The sequence below is a fragment of the Myxine glutinosa genome, chromosome 3, assembly GCF_964187855.1.
Source record: "Myxine glutinosa chromosome 3, kmMyxGlut1.1, whole genome shotgun sequence".
Lineage (NCBI taxonomy): Eukaryota > Metazoa > Chordata > Myxini > Myxiniformes > Myxinidae > Myxine > Myxine glutinosa.
In genome coordinates this window covers 147,685,914-147,707,114 of record NC_136263.1, presented here as the reverse complement: position 1 = coordinate 147,707,114, position 21,201 = coordinate 147,685,914, and the positions used below count along the sequence as shown (strand labels likewise).

Here is a 21,201-nt window from a genome sequence, read left to right as displayed (position 1 = left end):
ACATGGTCACGTGTGGATTAGGGTTTTTTATTAATAATTTTTTTTTTTTTAACCATCCCATTGCCTGGCATGATTGTTTCACTGTAACTTTGTTATGAAACAATTTTACACATCTTTCGTATATACTTTGATGAAGGGCAATACATATTCCTGTATGTGTTTTGGTTTTAAAAATAAATAAATATTTCTCTTTCTGGATCGGGGAAATTTATTTTAAAAGTACCTTGTACCTTCCACAATCCACACCCTTTGACAAGGCTCAAACTTCGCATGAAGACTTTGCTCCACCAGAATAGCTTTGCACGATTACATGACCCCACTCATGAATGTGTGTGTGAGGGGGAGAGGGGGTGGGTTTATTTATGTTAATTATTTAAAACAAAAAAAAACAAAAACGGACATTCACTTGTAAATTAGTGTATTACTTAATGGTAACACCTACAGAATATATCCATTCACTTGTAAAAGCTAAATCAGAATGGGAAGATTGTGGGGAAAAATAAAAATAAAAATAAAATTGAATTCAAGTGATCAGAACTAATTTTTCGAATTCCTATCGTTCAAGAACAGGACAACTCGACATCAAGCAAACAAATTGACCTATTGCCAGATTAGGGACCAAATGAGGAATATATATGTATTAAATCCCCTCAACTCCAGGTTATGTTGAGATTATCAAATAATCCTCCAATTTATCATTGCACCGCATATACTTTTCTCGACAACCATTTTTATGGACATTACAGAAAGTCGTGAATTCATATTTTAGAAGCAAGTTCAAATTCTAGAATTTTAAAACCACAAGAGAAAGTCCACACCAAAAACTTTTATTTTGATTAAACACTCAAATGTACAAAAGTGCATGATCACAAGGCCATGGCAAAGCCCACCCGGTCTTGTCCACGGTCAAATTCAGTGTAATAATGACCAATGAACACATCACCCAAAATCCACAATGTGCCCATAGGTGGAGGAACATCAACAGCCATGAAGCCCAAAAGGCAGGTGGTTCCATAAAAGGTCACGTCCTGAAAGAAACAATTCGTCTCAAACTACAGGTCAAGACATGGATAGTTTGGTCATGAAACCATAATTATATTTACCAGTATGCTTCAAGACTGCATTAGCAAAAAACAAAAAAAGAATTTTTTTTAAAATAAAAGTTTAAAAGGGTAACCGTCTTTAATTCAGTGGAACAATTTCATCTTCAGCAATTTGTTTTTGAACCTTTGCAAAAATAGTGGTTGAAAGCAGAGTGACCCATGTCTTACCTTTGTTACATATTGCTCTCCTGTCAAGGTGTAGCCCTTTCCACCAAACAGGAACGTGACAACTGGGAGCGATGTGACAGCATTGCAGTCAATGTAAAACTGGCAAAAAAAAAAAAAAAAAGTTACCTTTAAAAGCTTTGCCAAAGGTGCAGAACTCCAACAATCAAATCCAAGAACAGGTGCACCAAGGGAAGGATGACTGTTTATTCCAAAACCTACTGTTACATACCAGCTGTGCCAATCAATGACTGATAAAATACACGAAACCAGCAAGCTTCATGGAATCAATCACCAAATGCCACAATCTGTAGGTTAAAGAATCACACCAACCTGACCATGTGGTGAAGCAACTGCCCCAAGCGCAATTTGCAGCATTGCAATGTCCTTTGATGGGCCGGTGATCAGGGACGTACCAGTATCTACAATAGCTTCACAGCCACTGCGGCACAGCATCATTGGGCCCACTGTGAGGCTGCGCAAACAAAGTCCATGAGCACATTGGACAAGGTAGCACACACAGCACCACAATACACAACATACAAATAAAATCTCACCCTTCCATATGGATTTACCAATAGCCCTTTTTGTGAGCTTCACGTAGTGAAAGTTTCCTTTGTAATGATTGGAATCTGACCCACCAAACATCAGTTCACCTCCTGGCAGCATGTTCGGGTCTCTGCAGAGCGGAAAACCAAAAGTGCAAGTAGAAACCTTTAGTTTGATCACATTCAAGTAGTTTCAGCCAAAATTACAAACCGCTGAAGATTTTATCACATCAGGCATTTGTGTATTGGTTGCCAAGGAAGTATTCTGGGATATGACAAGTGTTAAAATCTCTGGAGTATAAATACCAGCTCTCCATTGAAATACATCAACTGCTGATGTCAAAATTAAGTGCACTTTGATTGGCCTATGCTAGCCATTTTTATTTTTTTGAAACTTCCCTGCAGATTAGAAGTTGGTATTGCAAGAAAGTACATTAGGTCAAAGACGATACATCAGATAACTTGGGAGAATATCCACATTAAAAATGGACACAAAGATGTTATGCATTTCACCTTCGGACCCATCACCAGCATGTGGTTTATCGTTGCGAAAGCAGGAAGTCAAAATGGCCGAATCACAGCAAGATACTGGCTGTTGAGGGGAATGCTTCACCATTTATGGCATTGTAGAAATGGGAACCAGATTGGATTAGCAAGGAAATGAATGCATACTACATGGTTGGGCTGAGAAGAAAATTTCACACATTTTTCAAACCACCGACTGACAATGTTCGGTACCTTCTGGATGTTGTGGAAGGCTGAAATTTGGCATGCCAACACACAAAGCCGGTACACGGCATATATATATCATTTATTTAATTAAAAAAAATCTGTCAAATCTAAATGAAAATTTATGTAAAACCATAAACATGCCCATAAAATAAATCTAAGTTGATATCAAGCAGCAGGTTAGTGATGCTCGCCTGCAAGGTGATGCTTACCTATAATCGTACAGCTTCCATTTACTACATAGTCATAGCCAAAAATATTGGCACTCCTCCACTTTTTTCAAATAAGTAAATTTTCTCGAAAAAGTTGAAATACACAAGTATTTAGTCTCTACAATTCCTTATTTCACTTATTACACAACGTTTGTTTTTGATTTGGAACTCGATATATCCTTTTAATTCAGAAAATAAAAATAAATGGCATTGACAAAATTATTGACACCCGAGACTTAATATTTGGTAGCACGACCTTTGGACAAAATAACTGCAGTCAAGCACTTCCTATAGCCATGAATGAGCTTTCAACACCTCCCTACTGGCAGTTTGGCCCAATATTCTTGTGCAAACTGCTCCAGTTCTCCCAGATTTGAAGGGTTCCTTCTCCCAGCTGCTGTTTTCAGATCTCCCCACAGGTGTTCAATGGGATTTAGATCAGGACTCATTGCTGGCCACTTCAGACCAGTCCAGCGTTTTTGGGGTCATTGTCCTGCTGCAAGACCCATGAACATGAGACCCAGCTTTGACACTGGGTTGAACATTGCGCTCCAAAATGTCTTCGTAATCTCCTGATGCCATGCACACATTCAAGGCACCCAGTGCCAGAGGGAGCACAGCAACCCCAAAACATCACTGAACCACCTCCATGTTTGACTGTATCTGTAAGGAAAGGTGTTCTTTTCTTTGAAGGCTTCATTTTGTTGTTTTCTATAAACTGAAATGTGTTTTACCAAAAAGCGCTAATTTGGTCTCATCTGTCCACAGTACATTCGCCCAGAAGGATTGTGGCTTGTTCAGGTGTGTTTTGGCAAACTCCAGTCGGGTTTGCTTATGTCTCTTTCAGCAGTGGGATCCTTCCATGGAACCCCCTTTCATCGAGTTGGCGACAGATGGTGCGAGTTGAAACTGTCGTACCTTGTGTCTGAAGGTCAGCTTGAATCTGTTTGGCAGTTGATCGAGGTGCTTTCTCCACCATTCAAACAATCCTTCGCTGCAATCTTCGATCAGGTTTTCTCTTGCGGCCACGTCCAGGGAGGTTGGCTACAGTGCCATAGGCCTTCAACTTCCTGATATTGTGTATGGTGGCGCAGGAACATCAGTCTCTGGCGATGGACTTTTAGCCTTCATTGTCTATGCTTGGCTACAATCTTGTGTCCTCCTCAGACAATTGTTTTTTTTTGTTGTTTTTTTTCCTCCATGCTCATTATTGTGATAGTGACAAAACAGCAGAAAAACTTATTTTCTCCATTCAAACTGGTCGAGTGATTTTTATATTGCAGGCACCTGCAACTCGCCACGGGTGGGTTAGATTCCAAAAGGAGCATCTCCTGCTTGAAATCTAATTATTTCTAACAATTTCCAAAACGTGCCAATAATATTGTCCAAGCCATTTTAGTATTTGTGTGGAAAAAGGTAAGATTTTGTAAACAAAAAAAGATTATTTTTTTTTGTTTTGTTCCACTGCAAACCAAATAAATACATATGGACATGTACCTAAATATTTTTTTCCATTTCAAAATTTTCTGGAAGAAATGGTGCATTTGAAAAAGTGCAAGGGCGCCAATATTTTTGGCCATGACTACCTACGGACAAAGCATGGTTTGTTATTGCTAACACAATGTGAAAGCACACCCAACTGGAAATAAATATACCTGAAAATATTTGAAGATGATTATGCTTCTAAAGTAATGGTCACCAGTTAATTAAGCTGCACTAGCAAGGCACTGAATGTATTTGCTTTTATTGATCCAAATAGGCCACAAGCCAATGTAATTGGTCAGTATCAATCAATGGGGGCAAGACCAATTGTGATTTTTAGCAAGGTTTGCGCCACTAGAGATGGAATGTGATAATGTGTACCTCGTTGCCTTTTGTATAATCACCCATCTACAACGCGAGTCCTAAGGTCACCAATTGCCAGAAATCCACCCCCCACCCCCCACCACTCAAATGTATAGGGTTGTATAAAGTCAGTTTATGGTATATAAAGAACGTATGCAAGAATTTAAGCATCTTGAACTCCTCATATCTTGGTCACAATGAGCTTTCAAATGTGAGAAATAAGTGCCCAAAGCCATTCAAAATACAACATGTGCACCTTCATTAAACAGCATTTTTGACATTGATACAAGAGTCCAAACTACATTGCCAACATAATCAGAAACATGTGCAATGCCTGCCTGCATTTCACACCTGTTCAGGTTGAAGGAGAATACAGGACGTGGAAGTAAACCCTGCGCCATCATGTTGTCAAAAAGTGGTGTAGCACCTGACACAGCGAGAGAGGGGAAGGCAAGGCCTGCAATCCCATCAAAATAAGCCAGCAGGAAGGTTATGCCAGGTTGCTGTACAGCTTCACCAAACCTCTGTCCAACCACACTAAGATTCCCAATCTGCAGCGAGAAATCAGGAACCATCAAGTTCTCCCTGAAAAGTCTTCGAATCAATATCCTTTTGACATGGTGCAAAGTCGCATAAAGAACGAGGCATCAAGGTAGATTCCTGGCCATGCCACAAACAGATTGGAGATTCAAGTTTTAACATAACGAGCCCAAACCCAACCACGATCCACATACCGTAACAACGTCCTTGCTCATAAAGCCCTCAAGACTTCCAGTGCCATAATGTATCTCAAAAGGTTTGCCATCCTGAGTGTAAGTGCGAGACTTTGCAGAGTCATACCTCTTGTGTTTTGCTGAAAGAAAAAGAATATTCCATCAAAAAACCTTCAATCAGCCCAAGTAACATTTGTTAGCCATGTTATTGTTCGTAACACTTGCTACATCATGCACTGTCCAATGCAGTTGCTACCTCAGCATTGATTTTGCTGCCCTCGAGAGGGTATTGCATTTTGGTGTCTAGAACGAGTTGGACCCCATATACCCTTAATTACATCCTTTCGACCTACTTTTCATCGAGTATATTCTTCAATTTGTTAAATTATGAAAATAAATTCTTCATATTTACATCTAAATCCTTTCAATTTTGCATGGTTGAGGCTCAAGGAGAGGAACAAAAAAGTTACCACAACAGTTTTGCGCAGTGGTTAGGAAAGGCTCGTTTCACCTCAAAGGAGGCTTCAAATTTCCAATTCAGTTTGAAAGATGAATCAGATGTCAATCATTTAATATTTGTGGACAAAATTTACAATTAATTTTGGGAAAAAATAAATAAATTAGTTCTTCGAAATTGAGGTACCATCAAGATTGTGATATATTAACTCATTTTAACGCATGTACTTATGGTCGCAATCACCGCAAGAGGGCAGCATCTGCATTCAGAAGGATGCAAAGTGTGAACAAGAATCATCCATATATTATGTACAGGTAAGGCAAATTTTAGTAAGAAAAATAAAGTTAACGGGTAAAATGCAGATATTACTCAAGACCCCTGCCTTGGTACTGTTGCAATTAAAGCAGCGGGGTCTTTCACTCAGGAAATGCATCGAATAACCTCCCTGAAACAGTAGAAAGGGCAAAACCACAAGTTATATTTTAGATTTAGGTATACAGGAGTGGGGGTTGTTTCGTATGCAGCCTGTGGATGCTGGTTGCATCATTTCTCTAGAAGCGTGTTTGTTCCGCTGATGCAGTGCCCCAATTACCACTGAGCTAGTACTCAATTTGCCTCAATTTGCTAGTACCCCCTGGCGTTAACTCAACAATAAATCGGGATTCAAACTCAGGATCCTAGAATCCCAAAGCACATTTGGGAGACAAGCTATTGGCTGGAGGACACTCAAGGGTCAAATTCCATGTTAACATCAACACCAAATGGAGCAACAATGGATTCACCCATTAATCACCAAGACCAGAGCAAATTACTTTCCAAATAAATCAAAGGACAAAATTAGTGAGGGCATGTCCAGTAGTGAAGGTTTATAGCCTATATCCAGAGGCGGCGTTGGGGGTCATGGATCCCATGGGGTTTTCAGAGAAGGCCACCTTCCCCCCATGCAGGAGACCAACTGTTAGATGGGTGCTGGTCTGAATGGATAAACAGGCTTTCACGGAGGATTCCTATTTGTTTGCGTATGGATTGGCATAACCCTTGGCATTCGTCTCCAATAAAAACTACTAAAATTTTTAACTGAAAATTCCACTGTAGGCCAGCAAGAGGCTCCTTTGGTAGAACATTTTACGCAACACCATTACACAGCACTGCAGGGGGAATGTCTACCTGTATCACGCTTTCGCAAATCATGTGATGCATTTTCAGCGCATGGACACTGCAGTCCGATCTTACTCCAACCAATGAAATCCAGCATGACATGCATTCGTCGATATGGTCTCTTCGTAAATAATGCCCACAACCTCAGTAATTATTCAAGAGAAACTTATTTTATTTTTTTACTTACTTATTTTATTTACTTATTTACTTTTATTTTTATTTTGTTACGTGCTCCTCCCCAAACCCCGGTCATGGTGTACCTCCGAGCCCCGAGAGGAGTCACGGCAGAAAGATGTGTTATTCTGTATGTCTAAGATCAATGGTGAAACCACACCAATTGTTACCAACAAACAAGTATTGTATTAAGGTCACACAAGAATAACAGTACAATAACAATATTAATCAATTGTACAACCAATATATCATTCCTATGATGGTACCATCAGAAGATAAGTATGTCTTGGAACTGCAGTCTTCTGATCCCTAAATATCGCGGAATCAGATTTGTCCTCATAGTCATCTCTAGGTCGCCCCTATGAATATTCGTTCTCCGAACCTGATTTACCATGACTCCCCTGACTACCTCTAGGCGGGAAGTTAGGTTTGTGGAACCCCATCCTGTGTGTCAAAGCATAGTCATCTGCCACGGTTGCTGCCTCATACAACTCTGGTACTTTCCTTTCATCCAGATGTACTATAATGTCCACATGGACACACTGTTTGAATTCCTCCACCAAGATCAATTGTCGCAACAGGTTGAAGTCTTTCTCAATCTCCTTCGAGTCACACCACCTATCAAACATGGTTTCCTTTATTCTGGCAAACTCCACATGGGTCTCACTCTCCCTCTTCCTGGTTATTCCTGAATTTTTGTCGGTAACCTTCAGGGACCAATTCATAGGCTTTGAGAATGGCTTTCTTCACTTTCTCAAAACCTGCACATTGGTCAATCGGTAAAGCCGAATAGATATCTTGAGCTTTACCCCCCAAAACTATTTGCACTAACATAGTCCAGGACCCCAGAGGCCATTTTAGCATTTGAGCCACCTTCTTAAAATGTAAAAAAAAAAAAAAACTTGGCCACCTCCTTTTCATTGAAGGGTGGAACCAGCCTCACATGCCTACCAAAATCCCAAGAGTTCTGACTAGTTGTCGAACTAGCCAGCATGGATACTACTTCTCACCGTTCCCCCAGTAATTCCAGCTCCTTGAGCTTAAGTTCCTTCTGATACTCCATGTCCCGTTCCTTTAACTCCCTTTCTCCTCTTTTCCTCTGCTCTTTCCTCTGCTCTTCTTCAGCTCTCCTTTCCTCTGCTCTTCTTTCTTATTCAGCTCTCCTTTCCTCTGCTCTTCTCTCCTCGAGTTCTAGTTCCTGTTCTGTTCTTCCCTTTTCAGCTCTCCTTTCCTCTGCTCTTTCCTCGGCTCTTCTCTCCTCGAGTTCTCGTTCTCGTTCTCCTCTTTCCTTTTCCGCTTTCCATTCCAACTCTTTTAACCTTTCCTGGCTCTGCAGTTGCATCTCCATTTTCCGGAGCTCCACATTTCCTTTTTCCTTGGGTAACCAATCCAAGGCTACCTCTTTCCATGTTCCTTGTCCCACCAGAGGTTCTACCACCAATGTCTGCATCTCTGCTTTCTTCATATTAACTCGGACCTCCAAGTTAAAATATTTGGCCAATATCACAAGTTCCGGTCTTTTTAACGCTTGGAACTGTGCCTCATTAGGGGACGCCGCAAACTTTTCTGCGTCAAACACCATGGTGACTATCAGTTAACACCTGTTAACCTTACCACAAAAAATTTCAAATTTTTAAAATTTATTTTGGGAATGTTAGAAAAATTCCAAAATTTGGGAATGTTAGGGAATTTTATCCCAGACGAGGATGTTAGGGAATTCGATCCCGGACGAGGCCCCCAATTTCTGTTACGTGCTCCTCCCCAAACCCCGGTCACGGTGTACCTCTGAGCCCCGAGAGGAGTCACGGCAGAAAGATGTGTTATTCTGCATGTCAAAGATCAATGGTGAAACCACACCAATTGTTACCAACAAAGTATTGTATTAAGATCACACAAGAATAACAGTACAAAAAACAATAGTAATCAATATTGCACAACAAATATATCATTCCTATGATGGTACCATCAGTTTCGTACAATATAACTCGCTGTGCTCCAAGTGAGCGTAAAGAACATCCCCAATGTCTCTATCCCGGCTTCAAGCCAAAGTTGGTCCACGCAAAGTTGATCGTCAGAACGACGTCGAATCGAGACCAGAATCCCGTTCGGTTGACAGTGACAGTCACACTGCCAAAGATGCGTAAAGGTGCCCTCAAGGCGACTGGGAAATCACTCCTTTGGATATGGACGTTCAACGGCTCCCTTTATGGCGACCGCAAATTTCCACTCAAAATCCACTTTAAACACACACACCAGCTTAACTTCTGGATGCGGTGAAAATGGTTGAAGCGAGGCAAAGAGCCCAGAGTGATGCGAAATCAGGCGCGAGACAAAAACGGCCAACAGGCCTCTTCGAGGCACAACTGCCCTCAAACAACGATTCTCTTCGGAATCAACCGCAAAACCTGACACGCAGGTTGATCTGTCACAGCGATAACAACTCTGTCACAGGAATCCCTTTCCCGGGAAACCCGAAGTTCGTTCGCCAACATTTGCTCAAGACCTCGAAGCACCTCGGCTTCTTGTCCGACTCACTCGCTCCGCCTCTTCTTCCTCTTCTTCCTCTTCCTCTTCGTCCGGTTCCGGTTTCTTTTAAAACATTAACTTTTTTTACCTTTTGAAAATAGTAATCTCTATTTCACTTATACAACAATAGTAGCACATGCAACCAAAAATGTTTGCAGTGGATGAGAACCACAACAACGGAAGTGACGAATCCGTAACACTTTGGTAGAACATTTTCAGCAACACCATTACACAGCACTGCAGGGGGAATGTCTTCCTGTATCACGTTTTCGCAAATCATGTGATGCATTTTCAGCACATGGACACTGCAGTCCGAACTTACTCCAACCAATGAAATCCAGCATGAAATGCATTTGTCGATATGGTCTCTTCGTAAATAATGCCCACAACCTCAGTAATTATTCAAAAGAAACTTATTTGGGGACGATCAATATTGATTTATACATAATTATATGATGCATTTGCAGAACATCCCACACCTGGGCCTGTGAGGCTTGTACAAAGCAATGCATTCCACAACATTCGCGTGGAAAGTGGGGAGGGGGAGGGAAGGAATAAACCACCCTACTCACAAAAGTGAGAGAGAGGAAGGGGTATATCTTCCTGCCAACCCCCACCTAGATGCCCATGGTGTGGTCCATTATTGAGCAGCAAGTAGAGCTCTCACCAAGCATCTGAAGCATGCAAGCAAGAACTGCAACACAGTTGAGAACAGCTGGCTTGGCAAGACCTAGTCAGCTACCTGTTTGGTAATGGGACAGACCCCTGGATCAACTTTTTGCAAGAGACCTCATGTTTGTGGCTGGTGGTGTTGGGTGAGATTAGGGGTTAACATCATTGGTTCACGAGTTATCAAGTGACCACAATATACGTCGTGGGTGTGCGTCTGTCTGTCGGTCTGTCCGCAGCATAACTACCCGATCATATCTGGTCTTGATGAAACTTGGGTGGGAGGTTGATATCATGATCTAGTTGTGTCCTGCCTAGAGTGGGTATTGCGCCCATTGTGGGCGGAGCCACGCCAGAAAAAGACGTCTTTTTAGTGGATAATCGAGTTCAAGCTCCATCTTCCGAGGTGTTTGGTGGAATCTGAGCGGGGTTTCAGTATTTGGTTAGGCCAATGTCTAGCCCCACGGAGCTCGATTTTTCATTTTCGCCCCAAGGTCACGAAATTTAGAAAAGTCGATTTTTGATGGTTTTATTACATTGTTCGCTTCCTGAAAGGGTGAAATGTCCTACATGATCTTATATTATCACATACATCATGAAATAGAAGATTTCCAAAAAATTTCAGAATCTTCGACATTTGACCTTTGAAGGTCACAAAGGTGAAATTTTCAAAGTTGTCAGAATCGAACCGAATTTTCGGTATTGTGTAGTGTTACGTGGTCCCCTCGGTGAATACCTGGTCTCGGTGACCCCCGGACCGTGAGAGGAACTTCGCCAGAAAGCTGTATTAAATATGCGCTTTCGCCACGCAATCCATATGAATTTCACCCCAGGAGACAACTGACGTTCAAGGATATATTTCAATGGGAATGACCATACAATTGCAATGACACAACCACGGAGATTTTCCCCGAGCAATCAACCATATACAACCATCAACAATTCCCAATTCACAAGCACTTTCCTATGAGTAAGATGGCCATCTTATATACGTGTGTCCCGGTGAGTACTCACGACACCCTTTTGGTCTCGGTCCCGCACAATGTCTCTGGGCCCCTCCTGACCAAGATGATGGTCGCCGTCCCCGCACTCGGGCGGTAGAACGAATCCCGGGTGGACGTGTTTCCACCGGGCAGGTATCGTACCAGGCACCGTGGCTGCAGCCCCTCGTGGCCACGCGAAGCGGATACGGTAAAGCAAGCCAAACCCCACGCCGCTTGCAAGGCGCGTTAGGCCCCAACGTGCGACCCGCACGCGTCTGTTTGGACGGTGCCGCGAGCGAGGCCAGACGCGGGGTCGATGCACGGCCCCACGTCAACTTGCCGTCTCCACCGGGCAGGTACACGTCCCGGTGATTCCTCTCGCCAGACAGGCTTCGGATCGGAACGCCACTTTTTCACGCAGCGCAAGGTCGATCCCACCTTTTGTCGGAGCGGGGCGAGGAAGAAGAATCCTCGTCCTTTTTTCCTCGTGTCTTTTCCTCTTCCGTTTCCGGTCACCTCCGTTTCCGGCCACTCCCTCAGAAGGGCTCCTGACCCTCCAACCACAACAACTACACAACAACTTAATATACTACACACGGATCAGCAAAGACCTGAATGGTAATTCACATACATTCACATAAATATGTAACACTCCCCCCCTTCAAGAAAGAAAGTTTGAACCCAGCGAAAACTTTCTTTGCCGGCCAATTTGGAGAAACAAACCAGATAACTCAACCCCCCCCACATTATCCGTTCCCCCCGGGCACAGTTATCACTTAAAAATAAAGCAACCAACATTTCACCACAACCCCTCCAGATTACTCCCTCTGGACTAAGTACCAACAACGACATTGTCCCTGCCCAAATCAAACTCCATCTCATGACCCTCTGACTTTGACCGTCAGTTTCTTGGGAATGAAGGTTAAGGGGTTGATCAAAGATCCAAAGTTAAGCAACTCGATAGCACTTTTTCCGGGAGGCCAAGCCGAGTATTCACTACATGGATGCCTTTAGGAACGCGGAGTTCACGGTTAGTCCATGCAGGAAAGTTCTCTACATGGGCGCCTTGAGGAACGTGGAGTTCACGGTTAGTCCGTGCATGAAAGTTCACTACATGGACGCCTTTAGGAACGGCGTTCACGGTTAATTCGTGTAGGAATCTTGACTCGGCGGCTCCGCCGCCTTCAGTGCTTCAACTTCTCAGAACTTCCCTAATAATTAGGGTGGGACCACTGGTCCCTGTAGTCCCATGAATAGCGGTCTCCTTCTCGGCCACTACCAAAACTACCGCCCAGTTGTCCTCTCCTGTAGACCTCTCGACGCCTACGAAATGCCTTCCCTACTGTTATGGTCCGACCCTCCAAATCCTTGCCATTCCAATTCTTCTCTGCCTCTCTGGCGTCTTTTGTGCTGGCAAACGTGACAAAGCCGAACCCTCTTGACTGTTGCGTTTCCCAGTCTCTTACCAACCGCACTTCCACCAGCGGCCCATATCTGTTGAAGACAGAGGTCAGAAGTTCTTCCTCTGTTTTGAAGTTCAGTCCCCCTACAAATAACTTGGCACTTTTGTCGCCATCCCGAGCTGGTGTGGTGTTATTTTCCCTGCTGGGCTCTTTACCAACCCTCAGGTTACCATAAACTTGACCCCCAGCCAGATCATTCCCGATAACCACAGATACACCCTCTACAGGAAGCGTGGCTTGTAAACCGACGGTGACCGGTCCTGACACCAAATCGGACTCCAACTGGATGACCTGAAGGGGAGCACTAACACCACCCCCGATCCCCTGTAAACGAACACTATCCCCCGTTGCCGTCTCCTCGGACCATGGCAAAATGCCTTCAAGCATTAAAGATTGATGGGCCCCTGTGTCCCTCAATATCCTAACCGGTCTCCGGTTAGTCGAGGCTCCATCCAGTGACACAAACCCCTCTGAAATAAATGGTTGGTAACCCTTTTGATGGCGATTTCTTAGGCTAGCCATCGCATTCGGAGTTGTAATAGTCGGACTCCGCTCTGGGTTGTCCCTTTTCATGAGGTAACAACTGGACATCAAGTGTCCAGGTTTCTTGCAAAACGCGCAAGTAGGCCCGGAGGAAAAACTCGGGGTCTGCCTCGGGCCCCCCGAACTATAAGTTTGTCTTGGGCCCGCATCCCTCTGATTTCGAACCGGTGGGGTATCATAGTTGTCCCCATAATCATCTCGAGGCCGCCGCCATGTATGGTCGTTCTCCGCACCTGCTGTTCCCCACCTCCCCTGCGGAGATCTAGGCGAGGAGTTAGGTTCGTGGACCCCTATTCGGTGGGTTAAGGCATAATCATCTGCCATGGTGGCTGCGTCCCACAACTTTGGTACCTTCTTTTCCTGCAGGTACACTTTGATGTCCTCGTGGACACACTGCTGGAATTCCTCCACCAGGATCAAGTCCCGCAATGTCTCGAAGTCTTTCCCGACTCCTTTTGACTCACACCACCGATCAAACATGTTTTCTTTCACTCTGGCAAACTCCACATGGGTCTCACTCTCCCTCTTCCTGGCATTCCTGAATTTTTGCCTGTAAGCTTCCGGAACCAACTCATAGGCCTTGAGGATGTGCTTCTTCAGTACCTCATAATCTGCACATTGGTCCATTGGTAGCGCCGAATAAATTTCCTGAGCTTTCCCCACCAGCACACTTTGCACGAGTATGGTCCATGCCTCCTCCGGCCAGTTTAATTGTCGAGCCACTTTCTCAAAGTGTGGAAAAAATTTCGCGACTTCTTTTTCACTGAACGGTGGAACCAGCCTCACATGTCTGCCCACATCCCAGGTTTTCTGGTTAGGTGTCGACCCCGTCAGCAAGGGTGGTGCCTCTCCCCGTTCTCTCATTAACTCCAGCTCCTTGAATTTGATTTCTTGCTGAAGCTCCATGTCACGTTCCTTTAATTCCCTTTCCGCTTTTCTCTCCTCTGCTTCGAGGTCCCTTGCAGCTCTCCTTTCCTCTGCTTGTTCCTTTTCTATTCTTTCCTGGAGTTCTCTTTCCACTCTCCTTTCCTCTGCTTGTTTCTCTTCTCTCCTCGCTTCTGCTTTCCTTTCTTCTTCTTTTAACCTTTCCTGGAGTTCTCGTTCCACTCTCCTTTCCTCCGCTTGTTTCTCTTCCCTCCTCTCTTCTGCTTTCCTTTCTTCTTCTGCTCTTTCCTTTTCTGCTTTCCTTTCTTCTTCTGCTCTTTCCTTTTCTGCTTTCCTTTCTTCTTCTGCTCTTTCCTTTTCTGCTTTCCTTTCTTCTTCTGCTCTTTCCTTTTCTGCTTTCCTTTCTTCTTCTTTAATCCGTTCCTGGCTCCGTAATTGCAACTCCAGTTTCCGGAGCTCAACGTCTTCTGGTTCTTCGGGTAGCCACTCCCAGGCTAACTCGTCCCATGTTCCTAATCCCACCATAGATTGTATCACCGTGGCCTGCAACTCTGCCTTCCTCAAATTAGTTCGGACCTCCAAGTTAAAATGTTTGGCCAATTTCAAGAGGTCCGACTTTAGCAACGCTCGGAACTGTGCCTCACTCGGGGTTACCCCAAAGTTCTGTGCCACAAACGCCATGGTGCCTATCGTTAACACCTGTTAACCTTCACCCAAGACTTTACCCCAATTTCTCCAAAAAAAAATTACCAATTAATAATTAATTAATAATTTTTAATTAATAAAAAATTATTATTTTATTATTTTATACAATTTTAAATCCCGGACGTAGACCCAATTGCGAAACCACAAATCGTAATTTGGACGAGCCCCCAATTCTGTTACGTGGACCCCTCGGTGAATACCTGGTCTCGGTGACCCCCGGACCGTGAGAGGAACTTCGCCAGAAAGCTGTATTAAATATGCGCTTTCGCCACGCAATCCATATGAATTTCACCCCAGGAGACAACTGACGTTCAAGGATATATTTCAATGGGAATGACCATACAATTGCAATGACACAACCACGGAGATTTTACCCGAGCAATCAACCATATACAACCATCAACAATTCCCAATTCACAAGCACTTTCCTATGAGTAAGATGGCCATCTTATATACGTGTGTCCCGGTGAGTACTCACGACACCCTTTTGGTCTCGGTCCCGCACAATGTCTCTGGGCCCCTCCTGACCAAGATGATGGTCGCCGTCCCCGCACTCGGGCGGTAGAACGAATCCCGGGTGGACGTGTTTCCACCGGGCAGGTATCGTACCAGGCACCGTGGCTGCAGCCCCTCGTGGCCACGCGAAGCGGATACGGTAAAGCAAGCCAAACCCCACGCCGCTTGCAAGGCGCGTTAGGCCCCAACGTGCGACCCGCACGCGTCTGTTTGGACGGTGCCGCGAGCGAGGCCAGACGCGGGGTCGATGCACGGCCCCACGTCAACTTGCCGTCTCCACCGGGCAGGTACACGTCCCGGTGATTCCTCTCGCCAGACAGGCTTCGGATCGGAACGCCGCTTTTTCACGCAGCGCAAGGTCGATCCCACCTTTTGTCGGAGCGGGGCGAGGAAGAAGAATCCTCGTCCTTTTTTCCTCGTGTCTTTTCCTCTTCCGTTTCCGGTCACTTCCGTTTCCGGCCACTCCCTCAGAAGGGCTCCTGACCCTCCAACCACAACAACTACACAACAACTTAATATACTACACACGGATCAGCAAAGACCTGAATGGTAATTCACATACATTCACATAAATATGTAACAGTAGCTAACTAACCTCATAACATTGCTCATTGAGCATCGTCATTGAATACCACTCGCTCGTGAACCGTCGTCTCCTGACTTGTTCTAATCTCATACAACAATTTCAAACATAGTTATGGCAGCGGCCAGGTACATCACGTTTTTAAAATTAATAATAATTATTAATGTTAATATTTTGCAATACTGGATTATTACTGTCGCTGCACCTTAACTCTTGGTGAGGGAGAAATGCAATTGCTACAACCTCTGCCATATGACCAGTAGTCTGCTTGGCAACTCTAGTTGGTCGAGATTGCAAAATTAATGCCCGAGTAAATTGACGTCAGACTGTCGGACACCAGATTTCGTATTTTATTTCGATGGCAAATTGACAGGGACACACTGGGCATGTGTTTGGGCACTGGACAAACCCCAAGAGCCACACTGGGCTATTCGAGTTTTGCATGGGGTCCACAAATGACTAACCACGCCTGCCTGCATAGTGCTAAAATTATATTGTAATGGCCCGTGGTTCACTACGAAGGGGTTAGCCTCCGTTCTCTCCCGAACTTACCAGACCTGAGGCTGTCGCACACAAACAACTTCGTACTTCGACAGGTTGCGAACCAGCAACTATGAACACCAATTGGACCATCGAATGGTAGCAGGGTCCAATCGTCTAACTCCACTTACATGTACCACGTGACGGTTTCAATCGGGGAATGTACCGTACCCTCCCCGTGGTGTACCACTTTTTGTTCCTTGATGAAAATGTAGACGGCCGAGCAACTGTTGGTACCCGCTGGGCTAATGCTAATTTTTGTTACGGCCGATCATTACTCTGGGTGCGAGCAAAGGCGGACCAATGAAAGCAAAGACATTCACAGACAGAGGGTAAGGAAACGTTTCACGATTTGATTTATTTAGAAACATTTACAGTGAAACTTATCAATAGAAAAGAAAAAGGGAGAACAGGCAGAAACCCAGCTTGATCTACACATTATGACGATTACAACAAATAAACACAACAAGGGCACCCATCACACATTCACAGGGTAGGGGAGGGGAGGAGAACGAACGTTGGGATCCTGTTAGCAAAGCAGTCATGATCAGACCTGATGCTTTGCATCGCGATGACTTTTGCCTCGACCCCACCAATGAACACCTGGCCAGCAAACGGCAGTCTGCAACACGAGTAGGTAAAGGCGATTCCCAGCACGAACACGGGCCGGTAAAGGCCATTTCCAGCATGAACATGAGCAGGCAAAAGCGATCTTCAGAACAAACACGAGCAGGCAAAGGTGATCCTCAGCACGAACACAAACAGGTATAGGCGATATTCAGTACGAACTTGGGCAGGTAAGCAGGCATGTGCAGAAATAGTCCAAGTCATGCACATGTGCATCAAGTGGGAGTCCGGCAGCCAACAGAGAACAGGAAGAGACCGGCCAAGAGTGAATCATGTGCAGAGGCCTGTGAAGGTCCAGTCAAGAGCGGATGCACACGTGCTGAGTGAAACCGGCGAAGAGGGAAAGCAATCAGGGTTGCAAACTAAAGATTTGCCAAGGTGCGGCAGAAAGCCACATCAAATGGACCAAAAGGCACCCAATGTCTAGTCGTTCAGAATTGCATGACAGCACTTTTCATGAAAAACAACCCCACAATTTTGGGGTTTTACAAAAACAGAACAAGGTACGCATACATCAAGTCGTTTAAGATATGCATATGCTCCAACTTTGATCGTTTGTTTCGCTCGTTCTTTCGCCACCCAAAGCGTTTCGCTCGTTCTCCTTCCTGAGCCGCGAAAAGCATTGATCATTTAGATAATTTCTCCGAGTTACCAACAATTGATAGTTTGTGCACATGCCCCTTCTTCCCCTCTATTTTTGGCTGTGTGTGTGTGACGTTTTTTGGTGGTTTAACTGGATCTCTGATGTGGAATTTGAGAATCCAAAATCATAGTCATGATCTGAGTTGATTGGGCTAATCAACTACAAATAATTCAGAAGAAATTCTGTTTTAAATGTGCATCATGTTGTGTAAATAGAGGTGGCATAGAGCAGACGAACAGATGAATGTGCTTCCACAACATTATTCCAATTACAAAACAACAAAAACTGACATTGTTCAAGCCTATATTAATTAATACTAACTAATTGACAACGATAATAGTTGCATAATTTGGTAACAATAATAACAAAGGAAATTTATATCCTCTTCCCCCTCCCCCAAGTCCCAAACCAGACTCATGAGTGGCCACGCCCTAACCGGGCCCAATCATCGTGACGTCATGCTCATTGCGACTTCCAAAATATGCTCCGGTTGTTTTCACCGAGTGACGAGTGTATGAGTGCACTGCAAAGCATCTTGAATTAGAAAAAGAGTTCCGCGCCTTGGAGACAAAAGTAGCCCAATTTTTGACGAAGCACGGCACTTTTTTCTGTGGCGCAGCAGAAATGTACAAAGGTGTGCAATTAGGTGGAGTGTTGGCAACCCTGAGATCAAGGCAATGCACAAGGCCTTCGTCCAACCCTCGCCTAGTGTGGGGGGTAGGGAGGAGGAGATGTTTTCCGGGCTCCCGATTGGTGGAGTTTGTCACTCCACCCCCAAAAGCTCCCCCGAAGTTTCTCAGGCAAAGATTGGTGGGATTGACAAGTTCCCTGGCCACCAAACCTTTTGAAGGGACTTTTATCTGGTGCATATTCCAATGGTCTTTGGTCTGTCTTCTGTCCTTCAAGACTTTTAATTAATAACTGTGGATGCAATCTTGGTGCATCGGCCTGGCTAATTACCCCTTATGAGTGAAGGACCTTTCTTTCCCTCCCCAACACAGACATACTAACCCGAAATAAGGGGAAGGGGCCAAGATAATGTTCAGCTATGAAATAACTATTCTAAGGGACCTGTACGGTGGTTGCCATTACTTCTCAGCAGTTTCCAGAAACCGCAATATTAACGAATGAAAAGGTAATATTTGCGTTAAATTTTAAACACTCTACAAATACGAGTAAGGGTGAAATATTTAACATACTACAGAATTATCAAAATGGAAACTTCAGTTGTGATAGAGAATGGAAGTTTCAAACGTGCCAATAGACAACAGGCTTGCACCATTGAACTCACGAAAACCACCATGAACCCCCAAATAGAGGGTTCAACCCTCCAACAATCACTCACAGCATGCGCGGTTCTTTGGGGAGCAGCGCTTCGACGGAATCCAGAGATTGGCAGAACCAGTGTCAAAGACCACGTTGAAGGTCTGTGGAGGTGATCCGATGCCAATGAGACCAAAATACTGAACCTGCAAAACAAATTGTGGTTCAACAAGTCCTCGGATCTTCCATGGTAGCGATGTTTATTTGGGAGATTGGGGAATGAATGAATGTATGAAAGAATGTACATCCAGGTAATTCATCAATTCTTCCATGGTGGTTCCCCGAGCGCTACCCTTGAGACGTGCCAGCAAACCATCGAAAGGTAGATTTAGATCACCTGCCCGTCTCCGTGCCGTGCGACTCCTGATCAAAGGTATCCTGCAAAAAACAAAACTACAATTAGACATCAAACTAAACTATCCACAATACACTCGATAATCCAATATGAAACCAACTTATACACGAGCACACGTCATGGACACTCACCGTAGTAAACCCTCACCACACATAAATACCGCTACCACAAAAACAACAACCACATTGCACTTCATGATTCCCCTGAACAAGTTCGAGCCCCAAAAATCCAACAAACAACTACAACCAAGGGGCGTGTCTCGACTTCATCATCGGTATGGTATTTATATGAGCCGTGACCCGAAATCATTAATTACACACGCACCTGATCATCGTCTCTGAAATAGCTTGTGTGGTTTTTCCTCAATCTAGCCATCACACCATGTGTGTTCATTGCCCTCAGGGCGTGGTTCATTTGCCCTCAGTGCGTTTCTGTCTCATTGTGCTCAAAGCGTGTGTCATTGCCCTCAGGGCGTATTTCATTGCCCCCAAGGCGTTCGTGTTTCATTCACTATGCTCAGGGTGCTCGTGTTTCATTTTGTCCAGGGCATTAGTGTTTCATTCATTATGGCCGTTCGTTCATGTTTCATTCATTCGTTCGTTTTTCGTTCATTCGTGTTTCATTCATAACGCTCAGGTCAGTCATCTGTCATTCATTGCGTTCAGGGTGTTCATGTTTCATTCATTACGCTCAAGGCTTTCTTGTTTCATTCATTGTGCTCAGGGCTTTAGTGTTTCATTCATTACACTCAGGGTGTTCGTGTTTCATTTATTGCGCTCACGGCGTTTGTGTTTCATGAATTGTGCTCAGGGCGTTCGTGTTTTATTCATTGCGTCCACGGCCTTTGTGTTTCATTGCCCCCAGGGCGTTCGTGGGTCATTGCGCTCGGGGCCTTCGTGTTTTACAGCCATAACGAACCATGTTCGGTTCGTCATGTTTGCATCCACCAGTGTGCATACAGCTGTGATCCGAGCATGAAGATCCTGCAGATTTGCCACCTTGGTGTTGCAGACAACATCCTTGACAAACCCCACAAAACAAAATCAAGGTGGGTTATGGATGGTGAAAGTGGGTCCAGGCGGTTGGTTGGTTCATCTCGGCCAATCCACCGACCTGGAAATGTTTCCTTCCCGAAGGCTCGAACGACTAAGATTTCTTTTCTCATTGGTCAAGGATCAATGAGGGGGAGTGCGGTCCTGTTGAAAAATGATATCGGGTTGCAGGTCTTCAATGTGTGGGAAGGCGAATCCATCCAACATGTTGATGGGAATTGTTGAGGTCACTGTTTCCTCCGCAATTATTTCGGCTCAATTTCATGATCTTTATCCTTTGGGAACAGTCAAGATCGTCCGGTCCATTTCTCAATACTAAGGTCTCAGCGTTGAGATTTCTGTGTTGACGGGCGATTCAGACATGAGCTATCATCCTACTGAAATATGCAATTTGGTGTCTGTCTGACCGTGATACATTCACTCGCTACTTATTCAATCCCAACCAAACATGTCTGGGGACTAAAGGTCACACGATGGAGGGTGCAGCTATTTAACTTGCCCCCCCTCTCCAAAGGGGATTTGTGTCTTGGACAAACTCAGTGCTAAGGTGTATAGATAGGTTATAATGCCGTTTCATGGTGCAATAATTTCAACCACAACGATTCAGTCAATTCTGTCCAATGTAAATTACATTTTAAAGTCACTGCTAAAATCGAAGAAGTTTGGAAGAAAGTCGACGTGGTT

At 44.4% G+C, this 21,201-nt stretch overlaps 1 protein-coding gene across 1 annotated transcript; it reads right to left on the bottom strand.

Annotated features, from left to right (window-relative positions):
- Positions 1 to 661: 661 nt before the first annotated feature.
- Positions 662 to 20,393, bottom strand: LOC137423132 (cathepsin D-like). The gene is given in 10 exon segments (XM_078774665.1): positions 662 to 1,028; positions 1,272 to 1,370; positions 1,602 to 1,743; positions 1,826 to 1,865; positions 1,868 to 1,947; positions 4,954 to 5,153; positions 5,337 to 5,455; positions 19,133 to 19,256; positions 19,356 to 19,488; positions 19,597 to 20,393. Coding segments are annotated over 10 exon segments (1,164 nt in total). The 5' UTR covers positions 19,662 to 20,393; the 3' UTR covers positions 662 to 866.
- Positions 20,394 to 21,201: the final 808 nt, after the last annotated feature.